This window comes from Schistosoma mansoni, chromosome 4 (genome assembly GCF_000237925.1).
Source record: "Schistosoma mansoni strain Puerto Rico chromosome 4, complete genome".
In the NCBI taxonomy this organism is placed as follows: domain Eukaryota; kingdom Metazoa; phylum Platyhelminthes; class Trematoda; order Strigeidida; family Schistosomatidae; genus Schistosoma; species Schistosoma mansoni.
In genome coordinates, this window is record NC_031498.1 from 22,753,033 (window position 1) to 22,772,816 (window position 19,784).

General features: G+C 34.0%; 1 protein-coding gene and 2 non-coding genes across 3 annotated transcripts in view; 1 reads left to right on the plus strand and 2 right to left on the minus strand.

Moving 5' to 3' along the window:
• Smp_145030 (hypothetical protein) overlaps window positions 1-13,596 on the minus strand; it is a gene marked incomplete at both ends in the record, with an annotated part of 50,458 nt that extends 36,862 nt beyond the window's left edge. The window contains 7 exons of the mRNA XM_018797235.1: window positions 2,175-2,376; window positions 4,244-4,407; window positions 6,568-6,747; window positions 9,452-9,539; window positions 11,085-11,230; window positions 13,211-13,364; window positions 13,399-13,596. Of these exons, the coding sequence (XP_018652297.1) occupies window positions 2,175-2,376; window positions 4,244-4,407; window positions 6,568-6,747; window positions 9,452-9,539; window positions 11,085-11,230; window positions 13,211-13,364; window positions 13,399-13,596 (1,132 nt within the window). The remainder of the gene's footprint in view (window positions 1-2,174; window positions 2,377-4,243; window positions 4,408-6,567; window positions 6,748-9,451; window positions 9,540-11,084; window positions 11,231-13,210; window positions 13,365-13,398) is intronic.
• Smp_tRNA_00230_Gln_TTG.1.1 lies at window positions 667-732 on the minus strand. Its single transcript has one exon. It is a non-coding gene (tRNA).
• Window positions 5,651-5,723, plus strand: Smp_tRNA_01826_Pseudo_TTG.1.1. Its single transcript has one exon. It is a non-coding gene (tRNA).
• Window positions 13,597-19,784: the final 6,188 nt, after the last annotated feature.

A 19,784-nucleotide genomic window follows, 5' to 3' on the forward strand; every position in this document is an offset into this window, starting at 1 on the left:
AGAACCCCATCATAAGTCAGAATGGACCAACTGCTACCAACCCTAAAAAATTATCTTTTGTATCATATCGCCATATTATGAACCGGGGCCCAACGTTGAAAAACAGTAAAGAGAATGTGAACGGCACGAAGGCTACATTCTCAAAACAACCAGGGCATCTTAAGTGATAAAGATCACGTATAAAAAATATGTTTAAAATGTTTCACTAACTCTAGTCGGTTTACAATCATATAAACTGGCAGAATCCCGTAATCTAAACCACTGAATTCCAGCTCATCAGTATAAAGTTCACTCAGCAGCCATTACACCTTAGGTTCTTATGCTTAGTTAATTTTAGAGTCGTATATGTACTCGGCCGAGGCACAGCAAACAAGAAAGGAAGTTGTCTTGTCCTCTCTTTGTTACATTCGTTCTCAAACTTTAAGTAATTTATATTCAGTTAGTATTGTTTGTTTTGAATCATCCCATTGATGTTTAGGACTGCAACTGGTCAATCTCTATTTGGCATATGTGCATACTGTGCGTATTGTCTCGATATAGTCTCATTTCACAAGCATTGTAAGCAAAGTTGGATAGTGAATAGTGGCTAGCAGTGGAATCCAGGACGCGCACTTCGTCCTATTTGGGACTCGTCAGCTGGATGTACCTGCATCTCAGAGTTGATGTTCACTCTGGGACTCGAACCCAGTACCCTCGCTTCAAACGCCATCGCGTTATCCACTCGGCCACTGAGTCCTCATAGCCACTTGCTTGTGCGATGGGGTGAAGTTTAAATTCATTTTGTATAGTTTGTTTGAATCTTCCCATCGATGTGTTAGGACTGCAACTGGTCAGTCTCTAATCGGCATATGTGCATACTGTGCGTATTGCCTCGATATACCTTAATTCACAAGCATGGTAAGCAGAGATGGATAATAATAGTCTATGGGTCAAAATGAAGCTTATAATAAGAGAAACATGAATATGAATAGTTAAGTTACTTAACAATCATACAATACGAAATATACATATCATATTGGTCCATAAATAGTTCTCAAAAGTTACCATTTATAATTGTCTTCGGGGTATAACAATTTCCTTTCTGCATGAAATTTCTAATATGATTAATTTTATTTATTTCTAATAATTAAGTTTATTTTAGATGTCCTTTATTAATTTAGTAACTTAACGAAATTTCACATTCTTTAAATATTTCAGAAGTTTTATCCATTTTACAAAGGATATATTCCATGTTAGTATTCGAACATTTCAGGAGGCAATCCCTAACTTTGAATCCTGAAGGGGAGCGGAAAAGAGGAAGGCCAAAGAACACATTATACCGGGAAATAAAAGCAGATATGAAAAGGATGAATAACAACTGAAAAGAACTGGAAAGGATTGCCCAGGACAGGGTTGGATGGAGAATGCTGGTGTGCTGCGTATGCTACTCCACGAGGGGTAACAGGCGTAAGTAAGTAAGTAAGTAAGCGATTCAAACATTTGAAATAATAATAAGCGTTTAGAAATTAATCTTTATAACAAAAGATAATAAAATGAGACAATTACTTATAACATACCAATTTATTATTTATATAGGTTGGATGTAAGTAAGTGTTAATTGCTTAAAATTTTGTTTACTTGTAAGGATCGTCAACCAAAGGAATTTTTCATAAGTGGGTAGAGGATTTTGAAGGCAGTTTATTTTTCTCTCATTAATAATACACTGGTAATGATCAGTCACATAAGTATACTGACCAAAGAAATGAGATACCATGTTCCTAAAAGTCTCTCAAACATCCTGTTACAAATTTCGTATCATTTTACCTATTACACTATGATGTTCACTGAGACCAATGAGCAAGATGAGATCATTTTTATTGATCTTAGTTTAATATTCTTCAACAGTGTGAATTTATGACCTATTCAGCTAAAAAACAAAACCCCTCCAGGTCTTTCAATAAATGTATTATTTCTTTTGATTAAACATAAATGAACTAATGTTGGAAATATGATTAATAGGACTCTTACTCGGTTATTTGAAGTACTAGGCTCAGTCTCGAGATGATGATGTAGCTGTCCACTGACCCGGCTAACATCAATCTGTGTTTTAAATTATCTTCAAACTGAAATAAATTTTACAAGTTGCCTATTCAAAATATAAAATCTTAGAATGACAGTGAATAACAGGTAACTACCTTTGAATGTCACCGGGAAAAATTGACCATTATCACAAATCAATACAAGTTCCCATTTATATTCTGCTACACATAATGGTTTAAATTCTACTGTTATTGTAATCGATTTCAATGAATCCAAATCGAAATTGACTGGTTTGAGGGAAAATGATTCCGAGCATAAACTTGTTGAAGAGGAATTCACATGTATTGAGTAAAATTCCTATCAAAAGGCACAATATTTCAGAAAAAAAAAGTTTCTTTCTATTAACTAATAAAATTTTCCAAATAAAATTTACATATCGTAGAAAGTTGTTACTAATTGTTAGTTATTGAGACGCTTCAGCTTTTAAATTGTCAAATTTAGGTATGTATTGAAATCCAGTCACTCAGCTACGTTTTCTATCAACATATAGACCATTACTACGAATAACTTGGAGATACGTTTTAACAGCGATTGATAGTTACTTTCTAGGCAGAAATGACTGATGGTTAGCACTGGAACCCAGGACGCGCATTTCGTCCTGTCTGGAACTTGTTAGGTGGATGTACCTGCATCCCAGTGTTGATGTTCACTCCGCGACTCCAACCCAATACCGTTCGCATCAAACGCCATAGTGTTACCCTCTCAGCTAGTGAGTTCTGGAAGCCAATGGCTTGTGCAGTGGGGTCAACTATTAATTTTTTTGCACCGTTCGTTTGAATCTTCCCATTTGTGTTTAGGACTGCAATTGATTAGTCTCTTATCAGCATATGTGCATCCTGTGCGGATCGCATCTATATATATGATAATAAGAGACTGATTAGTTACAGTTCCAAACATAAATGAGAAGATTTAAACAAACAATACAAAAATGGATTCATTATTTTCTTTCGATGTGCTGCCATATGATTAATATTGACTATATAATAAGATATCTAAACAGTTACTGAGGTTTCTAACGCACCAATTATATCTGATCAGCTGATGTAAATAATTCACTTTGAAATAAATAGAAAGTGTTCAAAGTAACATTGAAAGATGTGTGTACTAAAGTTTTGAATAGATTACTAGACTCGTAAGTAGTATGTACAAGATGGTCAGTTTCAAACAATATATATATATATATATATAGGATCGCAATGAGGACCCCCAGGTTTCATGACAAGCACCATATCTTAGATAACTCTTATTTCTACTTTGTTACAATTCACTAATTAGAGTATTTAACGTTCCTACTTCAGTTAGATCAAGTCATCTTTCAACCAACAGGATTGTTTTTCGATAACTATGAGTGCTATTAAGCTATATTACTCAGTCGTTAAGTAATTAACTTACTGTATTAAACAAACAATTTACTACTTTTGAACAAAAAGTAATTAAAAGTTGCATTTCTGTGCGAAAATCCCTCTTGATGTGTTAATCTGTTTGCATGTCTGAAATGATGATTAATGCTTTTCGGTTTTTATGTTTAGATTTTGTTGCTTGACATATTATGGTAGAAATTAACGGATTTCCTTGTTCTCTCACTGTTTATACCTTATATGAAATGCTTTTAAAGTTGACTATTTTTACTGAAAACCAACTATAAAAATAGTATTTTAAGTAAGATTTCGTAAATTTTTCTTGTTATTATGAATACGATGTGATCGTCTAAGTCTTAATTGTTGGAAATGAGAGTGATCTACAAGTTGGATTTCCTCTGAAAGCATATAGCATTTAGACATATTCATTTTTCTTTTAGAATTTTGTATGTAAGTACTTCATTTTATAATAGAAAAAGATCTATTCTTATATCCAATAATCTTGTGTTCGGTCTCATGAACGGCCACCAATCAGCCATAATATATCATTGTATGTCATTTATCAATAGGGATTCTGTTTACATATTTCAGAAACTGGAATTGTGTTGATCAAATCATAATGTTTAATTTCATAACGAAACTTGATTAAGTGATAGGTTTGACATCAATGATATCAGAGAAGCTGACTGTACAGTACATTACAGTGTGAAGTAGTATTTACAAGCTTTTGTTAGCCAAAAATAGATAGTTACAAGTTAATTTATTAAACTTACTATATCAAAAATAAATGTCGACAATTCACTTACCGTAAAAGTATTTGCATCATACTGTTGACATTTACTAAATGCTTCTTGTGTAATAAAAAGGAATTTACTGTTAGATGCAATCTCTGCATTACAGTTCTTTAGTTGAATAGTGTTTACTCTTTCACCGCCCTTTAATGCATAACCGAAATCGTAACAATCAAGTACTTCAATTGATGAGACATTGTAAGAAACAAAATTTGAAAAAGATGCAATAGTATATCAGCGCTCAATGATAATATAGAATAATAATGGTTGAATAAGTTACACAGGACTAGTGACCTATGGTTACTCGTTATGGTCATAGATATATATACATATAAACACTTTTTGTAGGTTTAAAATAGTTTCCAACGCTAAAAATTATTTATAAATAACTTTTATTTATTCTCTGAAGAAGTGGCTTACACTAAGTCATGAAACGTCAGAAAATCTAATTTTTCTACTCATTGGGATATTACAAATATATTAATTTATTTATAACAATCCACCCAATACTCAATTTTTTCAAAATTATCAAATCAAAACTTGGTAATGATACCTATCCAGGCTACCAGGTCCTGCCTTCTACATATTTCAAGAAGTTATCTAATTTTGTTTGTTTTAATACATCATTACGGCCATTAATCACATTACCTAATCAGGTGCGTTTCTGAAAAGTGTACAACCTTTCGTTGTACAAGTTACAAAAGGCCCAATCAGAGATATCGTGGTTACTAGAAGTATGCAGCAAAAAGAATGTACATTATTCAGATGTCGATTCACTGGACTGCTAACTTCTAACTGTCGATCATTCAATATTTATCGTCAGGATCGACAAAGAAGTAAGGAAAGGAAATTTGTTGACATGCTTTGTGCTCAGAATTCTATATTGTACCAAAACTATAATAGTGAATAAAGCTTATAATAATAACTTAAATAGTCTTTCTTTAAATCTCTGATAGGGTTTAGCCTTATTTGCATTGAATAAATCTGTCAGCATCTTCTAACTAAAAAAATTGAAATCTTGACCCTATGATTAATAATCCTAGTTAAAGTCTTTATCACTGATATCATTAGACTATCTTTGAACAGAAATAGCTTAATGATCTTTTTAAAGATTATTTTATTCAAATTAGATATTATGATGTTATTGATAATTAGCCTAATTCATTTTCAATGTTTAAATTCATTAATTATGTTGGGTTTTTTTAGAAATGAACGTAGAATCGTTAAGGCTTCTTACTAATCTATTAGGTAACACAACTCAATCACATGTTATTGTTTGTTTGAATCTTCCCAATAACGTTTAGGACTGCAATTGATCAGTCTCTTATTGGCATATGTGCATACTGTGCGTATTGCATCGATATAGCCTTGATTCACAAGCATTATAAGCGAAAGTGGATAGCGGCTAGCAGTGGAATCCAGGACGCAGTAGCTGAGTGGATAACGCGATGGCGTTTGAAGCGAAAGGTACTGGGTTCGAGTCCCAGAGTGAACATCAACTCTGAGATACAGGTATGTTCAGCTGACGAGTCCCAAATAGGACGAAACATGCGTCCTGGATTTCACTGGTAACCACTATCCACCTTTGCTTACAATTCCATCAGCTTTTTAAAAAAAATTGAAAAGAATGAAAGCCAAATAACATATATAACTGTGATAAACATCAAGTCATTTTCGTTTGTATAAATATCAACTAGCTGTCAAATAACATGATAATTCTAACTTTTAATCAATATACATAGACAACTGAGGATAAACGTCCAGGTGTGAATAAGTGAAAATCTTGGAAGAAGCCAGTTAAATGGATACTAGAGAATTCCTTGAAACCTACCACTCAAGTCAGGTAGAAATTAATAACTATTTTAAGTAGACTCAACTTGTCAACTAATCAGAAAAAATATAATTAGCTGTAAGGCCATAAGTTACGTTCAAGGGAAAGACAATCAAAATAATGAAAAGGCAAGTGTTAAAAATAATTAATTGCGTTCAAGATCGACTGAACTAGCTGTTAGTCAATTGAAGAAAAATGCACAAAGCTCTCCTCTGTCTCTCGTTTTGCTGGTGATATTATCTAGAAATACAATGAAAGTTATACGATTAAGCCAGGTAGGTTTGACAACACAATTTCAACAAAATCATCCCACTGAGCGACAAACATTCTCCACCATATAATCAACACAACTACATTTAGATTTAGTAAAAAATGGGACAATTCTAAAGAATTAAGGTATGTGATATTAGTTATTCACCCATACATCTTAAAATAGGGCAATGAGTGCAGTTGAACAGTACAGACAAATTAAGTTATTACTTGTAATGATAAAAGTATGAAAACTTACTATTAAGTTGTGGACGTGATTTTTGTCCTAACAGTTTAACACAAAGTGGTTCCAATTGATTTTCATATTTAACTATAAATTCATCTTCAAAATCACCAACATTATCTGGGAAAAAGTGTACTAGGAATACAGCTGCCATTCCCGGTGCAATTATACTACTACCTGGTCGTGGAAATTTGCCTTTTGATTTTTCCAAAACAACAAAAAAATACAATTATTGAACGCTACGGCAAGCTAAACGATAAGGTATTGGCCATCTTTAAGTAATCAACAAATGTAAACATCTGAGTTGTATAGAAGGTCAGTGATTATCTGAATAACTTAGTTACGGTATGTCCTACTGTACCAACTACCAGACGATTTAAATCCATAGCTAACTGTCGATCACCGTCAATCAACATACAAACTATTACATCCAACTTGCAAAATACATTTATAGTCTCCATCTATGCTGTATTCGTACACATACAAAGTGACATTTTGATAAAAGGGCAAATCCACCAAACTTCATCAGACGAATAGCTCTAGACTCCAAAAATGATTAAGCTAAATGTTATTCTTGAAATAGTGATTGGTCCACAAGACTTACATCCTCTGCCCCACCAATCGTTTTAACTATTCAAGTAACAGATAATCATTTTAAACATCATCGAATATTTTCATCATGTAATATTTTGTTGATAAACTCACTTTACGGTGTTAACAATAAGTATTATAGTTGATGTTTAGTCATGCATGAACATAGGTTATTCTGTATATTTAATTGCTTCTTGACTACTCCCAAAAATTTAACTAGCGTTCAGGTAAAATTTAATTAAAATAGTTAAAACTATCTGTTCGTGATCTTTAAAGGAAATCGTAACTATATACTTTCAACTGGAAAAAAAAGACTGAATTAGGTTAGTTCTGTTTAGCATTAAAAATGACCTCATTTTGATTTAACACAAAACGTAATTTGATTGACAAGCGTAACTGATTTCAGGGATATTACGGATTATTTTCCGGATGAAAGATTCAGTAGACGCCAGACTTCGAGATCAACAGGCTGGATCCTGTGAGAATCGGTCGTGCACAGACCAAATTGCGACACTACGAATCACCGTTGAGGAGTCAATTGAATGGAACTAGTCATTATACATCAACTCCCTTGATTATGAGAAAACATTCGACAGTGTGAATATGAGATTATTATGATACCTTCTTCTACACCATTCAGTACCTGAGATCGTCAACAACATCAGGAATTCATACGACAGACTACCCTACAAAGTCGTGCATGGAGGACAGCTGACAGATGCATTCCAAGTGAGGACCGGAGTCAGACAAGATTGTCTACTCTCCCCCTTCCTCTTTCTTCTAGTGGTTGACTGGATTATGGAGACCTCAACATCTGAAGGGAAGTACGGTATATAATGGACAGCTTGCATGCAAAGAAACTATTTGGACTTCGCAGATGACCTGGCTCTTCTATCACATACACATCAACAAATGCAGATGAAGACAACTAGTGTAACAGTAGTCTCTGCGACAATAGGTCTCAACATACAAGAAAGAAAGTGCAAGATCATCACATACAGCACGAACAAAACCAACTCAATAATATCTGATGGAGAAACTCTGGAACAGGTGGAAACATTCACATACCTGGACAGCATCATCGATGATCAAGAAGGATCGGATGCAGATGTAAAGGCGAGGATTGGCAAAGCAAGAGCCGCATTTTTACAGTTGAAGAACATATGAAACTCAAAGCAACTGTCAGACAATATCAAAGTCACAATCTCCAATACGAACGTCAAGATAGTCCTACTGTACGGAGTTGCAACTTGGAGAACTACCACAACCATCATCGAAATCGTACAGGTATCTATGAACAATTGTATACGCAAGATACTCTATGGCCCTTGGTCAGCATCAGCCTACTGTGGGAGAGGACAAACCAACTTCCAGTTGAAGGGGAAATTAGGATATGAAGTTGGAAGTAGATAGGACATACATTACGGAAATCACTAAACTGCATCACGAGGCAAGCGCTAATTTGGAATCCTGAAGGGAAACGGAAAAGATGATGGCTAAAGAACACATTACTTCGGGAGTTGAAAATGGACATCAAATTGATGAGTAGCAACTGCAGAAAAACCGGAAAGAATTTCCCAGGACAGAGTTGAATGGAGAGTGCTGGTGCGCAGCCTATGCTCCTCGACAAGGTGCAGAAAAAGTGAGTATGGATTATGTTAACTAATAACCTGGCAAAACATGCTATATAGTATTGCTTGTTAAAATATATTTTGTAAGAAATTTAAATATGCTCATAGATTATTCAAATACAAAGAATATTATCGTGTTATTAACAAAGTCATCAATTTATACAGTTATAAGTCAATAATTATTGTATTACAATGGTCCAAATAAGGAATGAATTAGACAATATTATATCTAAAAATGTTAGCTATTTTAATCTGTTATTGGCTTAGACGACAATGTTGACGCATTTGAACTATGAAGGAGAACGCTTAGAGAAATTCACAAATATAAACCAGGTTAGGGAGATGGCAAATAAAACGAAATTGTGAACAGATTTTTATATACAAATCTGCCGTTCTAAAGAATACCATCGACGCTTCTTTAAAGTAAAAGAAGATGCGTACACCTTTCTGGAGACTCAGTTTGATGTTATAAATAACGGTGAATGCCAAGTCCGATACTGTGTAGTTATCAGTAAGTCACAGTGATGTCTACTCGGAAATTATTTCCTGTTATGAAAATACCGTTACATTTCATAAAATCCTTACATGAGAAACAACAGTCATCTCATACAAATTGACTAACAGTCAAACCGTAATTAATACGTAAAATAACTCATTTTCATTTAGTACATGCTCACCTTCATTAATTGAAAAATTTGTTGTTTTTGGTGGAAGAACTCGAATTGATCGACTAGTGTCAGAAATATTGCGTACCTTAACAATAGCCTGTATTAAAATTGACCAATATATAGTTACATAGAATATTACCTCATACGTGTTTCCTTTTAGATAAGATCTAAAAATAATTGATTCGGGTTCAGCTTGGAACAGCGGTCTATTTTCTTTTGTTCTTTTCCCAAATGAAATCAGTGATCTTGTAGAAGGTGTTAAATTTATGTCTGATATTATCTGTAAAACAAATTCTGGTTTTAACTTCACAATGTTTTATAGTGGCAATAATATTGTAATGAAAATAACCAGACTTAATGACTGAGTAAAAAATCGTACTTTTCGGTTCAACCTGAAGTTCATGTATAAATTACACAGATACTATTTAAATAATCGGATTGAAATAGGTAGACCGGAGTTTGAGCTTGTAACCGAATTGCTTGAAGTGAGAAACAATCATTTAAAGGAAGGTTTTGTAGATATGAATAAATGTATGTTAATAGATTAGTTATTAGGGTCATAATTAATAAAATCACAATCGGGAAAATGCAAGGAGTTTAATAAACTTCTAACTAAATCTTCATACAAAAAATGCAGCATCAGTTTTCTATTACTTCATCATATTAAATGCTGTAGTAAGTGACATTTTTAAGAATAATACAGTAAGTCGTATGATACCTGAGTAGTTAAAACAGAAAAAAGGAGTATATGGGTTATGGAGTTTGTTGAATGGTATGGAGATCACAAATTGACCTGAATAAAAGCAGGAAGCAATGGACAAACATTCCGTCCTAGAGTGAGGCTTTTGAACATTCCGCATCTACTACCCCACCCCCCACAGGGAATCGAAACGAAGACCTTCGGTATTAACGGGAGCGCCAAAACTCTAAACAAATAGGCTGGCGTCCGATGACATACATGTCTAACTTCTGTGGGTACTTTCCTTATACCCTATACCATTGAGCTCACTACTCATGGCTTCTCACTAGAACTTTGATATTTCCCCTCGAAGATAGTCACTAATGAGCATATAATAATTATCAATATGGGGTTGTGGAAATTTTTAAAATGTTATTGAAAGCACAAAACGACCTAAACTGTAGAGATTTATTATTAAATGGAAAACTGTGATGAGATGCCAGTAACGAATCTCTACCTTTTTTATCATCATTTTAAATATGAGTTAAAATGACAATCTCCAAGTTGGTCGAACTAAACAAATCCAGTTCCAAGTAGCAGAAACTAGACGCTGCTTTAACACATAGGACACAGCAACTATGGTAAGATTATTAGTGACTAAGTCTTATTCAAATGTTTCAAGACTGCACTTAATAAATACATACCGAAAAGCGAATGGATATCATAGTACTAAAAGTCAAGATACTTCTATAATGACAAAAATATCCAATGGTTTGCAAACAACGAAATGTATATTCGACGTTAAGATGAGTGTTCATTGATTTAAACTGTCACTAACATGATTACATTTTACATCAAATATAATCCAAAAACCTAAAAAATAATTTAATAGAACTACAAAAATGTGTAATGACATTAAAACGGTTTATAGAATGATTCAGTTTTAGAAAGTATATAACTTACATCATCATTTTTTAAACAACTCTTAGGACTAAAGTTTTTGAGTTGATCGATTTTCCCTCTAGATTTTACAACTGACTTGATTGCTGGTAAAACATCAATATTCTCAACGTCCTCATGACTTTTAGAACTTTTTACAACTGGGAAATCTACATAAGGTTGATGAAAACAATAAACATATCACGCAGAATGGTGTTGATCATATCCTTTTGTAAATTTTATACATTCGAAATAACATTTCTATAAATACAGTACAAAACCTATGAGTATGATGTTGTTAAAGTAATTATCAATTTGAGTTTGATCTTCTACCTGAACTTAACGGTGCTATTTCATTCTTGATAGAGTTGTATTTAAACAACCCAGAATAGTTAATCTTATTCATCTTAGTTTTCCTCTTTGAAACACACAAGCAGTATAATAACTGATTTCTAAAGCATCTTATGAAAGATAAATGCTATAACCATGATACCACCAACAGTCACTTAATGCTTGGATAGTAGCCAGATATCACATGATACAAATACTACGTAAATAAGATCTATTTATGCGGGTGATTTTCTCCCATTATTGTAATAAATAAACATTCATTTGCTAAATCTTCAAAATTTTGAGTACTGGAACTTTTAGGAAAATGCCTAAATTTTAGTATACAGAAAAGGTATTAGACAGTAATCCTTTATGATCTAAAGTTAATTTTTTTCGATTGCGTGTATATAATGCATCCAATGATGAAGTTAACGTAGAAGTGAATAAAAGTGTTTTTGTAATGGTAACATTGTTTATTTATGATTGATAACTTTTCTTCACCTTGTGGCGACCTGTGATCTAATGATTAAGTACGTGGAGTTAAATTCCAGCAACTCAGCTCACAATACCACTCAGGAAGTAGACTATTAAAAACGAGAAATCTACATTTGTTTATTAAATTTTCAATAAAAGTAAAAACATTTTGCGTCTACTCTGTGTAATGACTGATAGTACATGCTATTGATTGATTTAATTTCAAATATTTAACATCCAGTATTACGTTATAGCACTTATTATCTAAAATATATATGATCCGGCTTTGTCGGTCAGTGCAAAATATAAGGATGTGCAGAATTTATTACTTCCCACAATTCTCAAAAATTGAGAAAGCAACCACATCACAAAATATGTACTGATTAAGATGAAAAACAGACATATGACCATTTTACTGATGAATAAGTAGAGAAAATTGTACATTCTTCAGTGGCTAGTTTTAACATCCAAGACCACATGAGATAAGGTTAGTATAAACATAAAGTCGTATGCGTTCAAAGCTTTGATTAAGCTGGGCATATTGTTAATGCCGTATATGATACTTTAACTATCCCTACTTGTACAACGGTGACACTGAAGAGCCTGGAAGATTTTAGATCAAGCACTAAAATATGGACAGAAAACTATCCGGGTGAACAGAAATGGCTTGAGCAAAATCCAACCACTTAAGCCTGATTCACGTTCTATATAAAATAAACTAAGTGTGGAATATACGCGAGCAGAAAGAGAACTGGTTAGAAAATAAATAACAATATAATAAATGTACAGACACAAACTCGGAAATGAACATGGCTGGATAATCTTCCTAGATAACGTAAAGTATTTAATAGAACTACAATCACATGTTTACTTTATGAGCTTCTCATCTGTCCAAAGAAAAATAGATTTGTATCTGTATAAGAACAAAAGTGCATACCAAATGTTTAGTGGACACACTATATAAAGAACGTATTAATTATTACGGACTTACGCTAGTTCTAACAATGTCTTGGTACACTGTGGTGTTTGTATTCATTGATATATGCTTTTTACATTATAGACCGTCCTATCTGTATATATGTCGTATTACTTCAAATAGTGAAGGATCAGTAGATTGAGAAAAAAGCTGACAAATTATCGAGTTCTTTATCACGTCAAATAGAAATATAGTAAAGTCTTTGACACGTGTAAGCACTTAACACATCAAAATGGACAGAAATACTCATACAGAAACTATCTTACCATGGCTTCTTGGTTGTCCATTGAAATAGATATCTTCTTTCGTCAAAAAACCAAGCTCACCTAAAAATGAGTCTACGCCCAGTGAAGGAAAATCATTTACAAACCATCAATCTCGTCAAAGCTAAGCGAATTGCTGGGTACTGGCCTTGGCGATTCGTTTTCTGAGTTTTGCAACAAATGTTTACTCAAACTATAATCCCTAATTCGCGATTCTGCAGCGTTCACCTCATCAATAACATCTTTATGCTTTTTCAAAACCTAAAAAATATTGAGCTTTTATAATATTCCCTACCTTATCAATTTCTTTTATATACAATGAATGTTTCTCATCATCACTGTCTTTTGCAGCCTGCAAGTATGAAATAATATCATCATCTAAAGCTGAAAACTGATACAAATTTTTAAATATCTTTGATAGCTGATATGAGATGACTTGTGAACGGTTTTTAGAGGGCTTCTGCAGTAAACAAACAAGATTTTGTTCACTCATGTTGCTCAGACAACGTCCAGACATTATTACATGTATGACTAGTACTCGACCATAAAGTTACAATAAGAATTTCAATGATAATTTATTTAGGCTAAGTAAGGAATGACCATTCGGACTGTCTAAGGGTCTGGAAAATACAAAAGCAAATAAAACAAGGGAGATAGAAGAAATGAATTTTGTGTGCTATTTTATTAAAAAATCAGTAACCATAAAATATGTAGTTTAGAACAGTCACAAATAATAAAACTGGAAATATTATGCAAAAGATCTGGAGGCACGCTGTATCCAACTCAATCGGATCTCTGTAATTTCATTGGTAATGGATTCTTCAATTAAAAGTACATGTAACTGTTTGGATCTAATCCAAAAGTACATTGGGCAATTTTTGAACGTGCATGGAATATCATAGATTAATTTAGAAACGGGAAGACAGACATTATTAACATAAGGTCTGTGATTACCATAAGTCTCCATACTTGATTAGTACAACGAGATGAGAACAACAAACGAGACCGAAATGACATAGTATTAATTATATAAAACAGAGCCTAAACATTGAAAGTTGGATTTGAAAAGAGTAAAGGTGTTTAAACAAAGGAAAACCGGAATTCAAGATCATGAGACAGATACATGACGAATGGATCTGAGTTATTGCGAAAGATTGTCAGCTATATCGCCCAAGGCTCTCGACTATTAACCGTGGTTATTACGAAAACTCCAACTGGGTAGTCTGCACCAAACTACAGTGACCTAATGGACTGATGCGACATTTGTTTTGGCTGCTCATAGCTCACCTTCAACCTACTTTTGAGCTGATACCTTTGTCAAGGTAGGCAGTCAGGCATACTAAGCCCTCATTAACCTATTTCTTACGTTCGTCTGTCATCTTATGCCTGGTCTCAACATTGTTTAAAAAGTGTTTTTAAGACACACACGACCAAAAACTTGACTTTTGCGCCTGCTTTTCACCTTTTTAGATTGAGTTTTAAAACCGCTGATTGATATAGAGTGTACTGCTGTGAAGTAAACACGACTTCTAATCAGTGAACGAAAATATCACCTAAGCAACAAGTGACACACTTTAAGAAATATAAATTGAGCTTTCTGAATCCACGAAGATATTTTATCAAGCACAAACCCAACAGAGCTAAGACTTTTAAGAAAAATAGAGTAGTTGACTAAATCAGGAGCTTCACCTTTTATCATAAGTTTAAGTGTCGAAACAGACATGTCCTGAAGTAACATTTTGCGTTTAAAGGATAGAAACGCACCATAAACATACTAGTATTGGTACATTTTGTCAGCATCTTCACAGGGTGGAAATGTGTCATATGCGTATTCTGAATAATTCAATAAACACTTTAAGTGGAGAACAGCACCTGAAAAAAACAAATTCAGAAAACGTTCACTTTTTTTAAATGTAAAAAATTGACAACAATTAGCGATGAAGAAATTATGAGACTAGGACAGTCTGATGAAATTAGAAACTCAAGATTATGATTTCGTGTATTGTAACCTGCAGTGTTTTGAGTCTAACTTGAATGTACTTTACATGAGTAAAAGACAAGAGGTAAGGTAACCTAAATTAATCCTCGTTATATGTTGTATTGTAGAGATGCAATCTAACTTTGAATGATATAATCTATTTCAGTAGAAAATCCTACCAAATGACTACACGGTTCGATCTGTTTCGATTTGGTCTCCGTTTTTGAACATTCCTAGAATGTTCTCTGAGATGATCAACCCTAGATGAACCAAAAGAATAGTGCATATTAATGCCAAAATCATCGTTTAATATTTATTTATTTATATGAAAACAAAAACATTGGTACAACGGGGAACCTAATACATATGTACCAAACAATAACAACGAGGCTAGTAGTTGATACTGATTTATGCGAGGTCTGTGATACTAATCGGGCACCTAAACTGAAGCAGATGACTTTCTTAGAAGGCAACACCCGGAGCCTTTGACCTAAAAGTCCAATTAACAAGGCAGTGAAGCAACGTTAGAAAATGAAGTTCCATGGTAGCCGGTAACCAACAATAGGTTCGTACTCTATTTGTTCCCTCAGGATCATGGAGCTAGTTTGCATCACTGATTTGGAAACAGGGTTTTTGTCCACTCAGTTTCGTAAACAACACTTTGCACGTGGGAAGGCAGTCAGTAGGACTTTACTGGTAGTGGCTGTACACGTGTGGCCATGTGAGAGCATTTTGAGAGGAAGAGTGAACTCTCCCGACCCTCGGCCGTACCATGGAATTCGTGGGCGAAATCATCGTTTAGTATGCGGTAAGCCAACATAAGTTTATCTCTCAACCTGCGACAAGATAACGTAAATAGGTCAAAGCGTCTTGGTCTGTATTCAGAAGATAGAATAATGAAGTCTCCTATCATTCGAGTCCTCATTTTAAGTATGATCATACTTAGAACAAAGACTCATTTTTAGAATTACACATTATTATACTGGCTTCTAATTCCATTATGAACTCAAAACTTTCTAATCTTCACTAAAGAGCTAGGTTAGAGACATTAACGAGGATTTTAGTTAGATTTATGAGAATCAGAGATATCATTCAGATGTATCTCCAAGATTACCACTCTCGTTCGCCCTATTAAATACATAAAATTCATTGACATTCAATAATGAGAGCAAACGACAACAGTGATAATATAAAAGTAAAGTGATGTTGATTTGATTAACTAAATGTGAGGTTGACAGCGTAAAGTCTCGCATTGACTACGAACATTCACTTTAAAAGTTTGCTTTACCGTTTCTTAGCTCCAATTAAATTAGTAATCATTTAAACAAAAGATTGCTGAAGTCAGGCATTAGCGTTTTTTGCATATTCTTCACTGTTCTCTAATATAAAATACATGCTTGCGAGTGAATAGAAATTTGCGCGACAATTTCAACCGGTTCTAGTTTGTTTACTTTGGAACAATCATCAAACGAGCTTTGACCGAATGATTTCAGTCTTACGATCCTTCAAACACCTGGAGTTTGCTGCTGATGATAAAAATTGTTTTTTTCTTATAGTTCTGTCATGCCCTATGGAGTGAAATGAGGAAAAACTATGATACCTTGTTTACAAAGAAATTATGGTAAATGAGAAATATGAATTCCTTATAATTGTTCTTAATTGGTCGTTATATGAGCGTCTGTTGTACAAAAACTTTGTTAGTATTTACATCTTCATGTTAAACTTGACCGTCATTCGGAAATGGAATTTCTAAGTGAAACCAAAATGTGTAGTGGTAAATAAATCCCCGAAATAAATAGTTATGCGAGTCTTCGAAGCTTGGTGTTGACCTCATTAGTTTTAATGAACATACGTAGCTCGGTCTCGCATCCACACCAAGTCATGAGTAGACACGCCGTGCTGCACATCTCTCATGACCATTAGCCAGCCTAGATTGAACACTTTTCGATATATCGGAAGCCTTTCAAATATATGTTCGAACTTTTCGTTTTCTGACTTCTGATCTGACGGCGTTGAAATACTTTGATTATAGAGGTAATACGTGTAAAGACCTCTCCAAATTCTGAGTACCTGAGGCAACTTTAATGTCACGCATACTCAAGGTTTGACAACAATTTTGTCCGAAACAACTTTGTGGTCAGGAATCCCAAATCTAGTCGACCTAAAGGTCTAAAACGAAAGAATTCGTTGACATTTTAGGATGATCGGTATTTCGGGGAGGGGTACGTGGTAAGTCGTGACTGGTTTTTGTGGTGGAGTGTGTGACACGGGGTGACCGCTGGTTGTCTGACTAAATTCCTTCAGAAAGCGATTGGCCAGTTCAACTAGTAAGGTCACTATTGAAGACGTATGGAACTATCAGTTCTTGGGATTATTTACAGCTACAAACATGATCTTGAACCTTGTCCTTGTTCAACACGTAAAGGACCGTAGGAACTGGACGAAAGTAGCGTTATGCTATCGTGTACTTACGGTCTGAGTCAGCATTATATGAATTCATCTTTGTTAGTAGAATAATAGACTTAAGCTCGAGATTGTAGACTTACAATGATGTGACTACCTTTTCTATGAGATCTATACTGACTTATCCTATGTGATAGTCAGTAATATGCTATTTTGAGCTTCTGAAAAACACATTTGGGTTATTGACAGATTAATATACTTGGTATGAAAATGAAGAGGTGACCACATCTGCATGATGGAGCAATACTATACCGATTAAGTGCTATCGCGTCTACAGTTTCTGGCTTTTTCATGTTCACTGTTGAATAGAAATCTCGGCTATCCCATGCTCAGCTACAAAGACCATGTGGTTGAGAACCAGTAAGACTGCAGAAGTACTCTGAGCATTCTCAATACTTGATGTGAATCTGCCATCAGGGAGCATCGTTTACACTTAATACTGTTGTGAACACTATTCTATCTACCAGTTATCACGGTTGGCGAAAATTTTGGGGGCTTGATGTTCCTCCCTTTCTCTATATGGTGTCTTTTATATCACAGAAAGTAATGTTTTACGAAATACTCAATATCTTCGAACTTAAATTCTTTAGTTATTACTAGTTTATACCTTACAATTAAAAGTCAGCGTTCAAAAGAAACACTAGTCCAGCCACATTTATTTCTTATTTTTACATCTACATAATCAATATATTGATGTTGATGAACTTCACTAATTATCTTGGAAACGTTTATTAGTGGTGTGTTTACTGAATGATAACGGTTTCGATATATTGAAGAGGCCAGAACTAGATTGACATTAAACAACTAAAAGTGGTTTTACTCAGAGTAAACCATCTATTATTCATCCTTGAAAGTTCTCAGTTATATACACGAATTAATAAGAAGCTCACCCTTTTACGACTAGTGAGGTTGTTTTTCCTGGACAGTTAGATACTTGGAGAGAAGAGAAACATCAGTTCCAAAAATCTTCATTGGTAAACTATGTGATGAAAGAATGTAATGTGGATATATTTCAGTGATTCATAAAATAGTGATGAGGAATTTTCGCTCGTCTTCAGTCAGAGGAAGAGCTAATTAAAACACTATGTTACAAAGAGAAATGATATAAATGTCTGTGATTATCAGGCTTTTCGTTGCCAGTGGCCTACATGAAAATTCACATCCGATATTCCTGAAACCTTTTAAGATCAGAGAACATGCGAATCTACTCCATCTTTGAACTATTTTCCATGTTATGTTCAGGCAATTGGATTGGATCAGTTCGAACAGTTTTTATAGTATCAATAAAAAACTTTAAGACAAAATAATTTACCTGTCCATATTTTTGATCATTAGTGATACTTCTGTATTGCTGTCATTTTGGTTACATTAATTAGCGTCTTTGCTTCTATACTATAATTACCCATCATTAGCGACATTATTTTTTCTTAAATTAAGCTACGAAACAGTAAGTGTTCGTTTCCTAGCGGAATGAATGTTTCGTGCTTGTGGGTGCCTCTCGATTTATCGATAGAAGAAACCAGGATTGTAGTGAATAGATCTTTATTCAGATCGCGGGATCGAACAGCTTAAGAGCGAGGTTACCTTATTCAAGCACAAAGCTTTTCAACACTCAATAGAAAATAATAGAAAATATAATGCCTATACATTATAAGGAAGTGAATGAATACTTGGGCCATAATGTTTTGACATTATCAAGACGTTTGCCGTCAACTCCTAGCTAATCAACTTAAGTTATTACAAAGGCAATCTAGAAAAATAATTCTTCTCTTCGTAAACATTCATAGTTCATGATTCTTAGTAAGATACTGACAGTTTATATGCCGTATACAGGAACAATATGTACACCATTAACGTAAGCATTTTTAGTCAAAATATATCCAGGGTATTGAAATTGTCAGTCGACGTTGATCACCTTATTACATACCATACTTTGACCAACAAAACATTTAGTCAAAGCTAGTATCTATAACCATTCTTTAATACTTAATTTTTTTCGTATTACCTAAAGGTTGTTTGGATGCGTTTGAGAGTTATCTCAAAATATAGATTCACAGTCTTTTTTCCAGCCATTTCCTGTCTCTTTCAACTTAGTTCTTTTTAACCGTGTTCCAAAGAATTTTGACAAATTAATGCACAATATCTCAGAGTCTTTTCATGATATTGAAAATTAGAACACATTAGATGTATGAAAGATGGATCATGCTAAGGATCTCAATTGGTCTGTCAAATGACTCAAA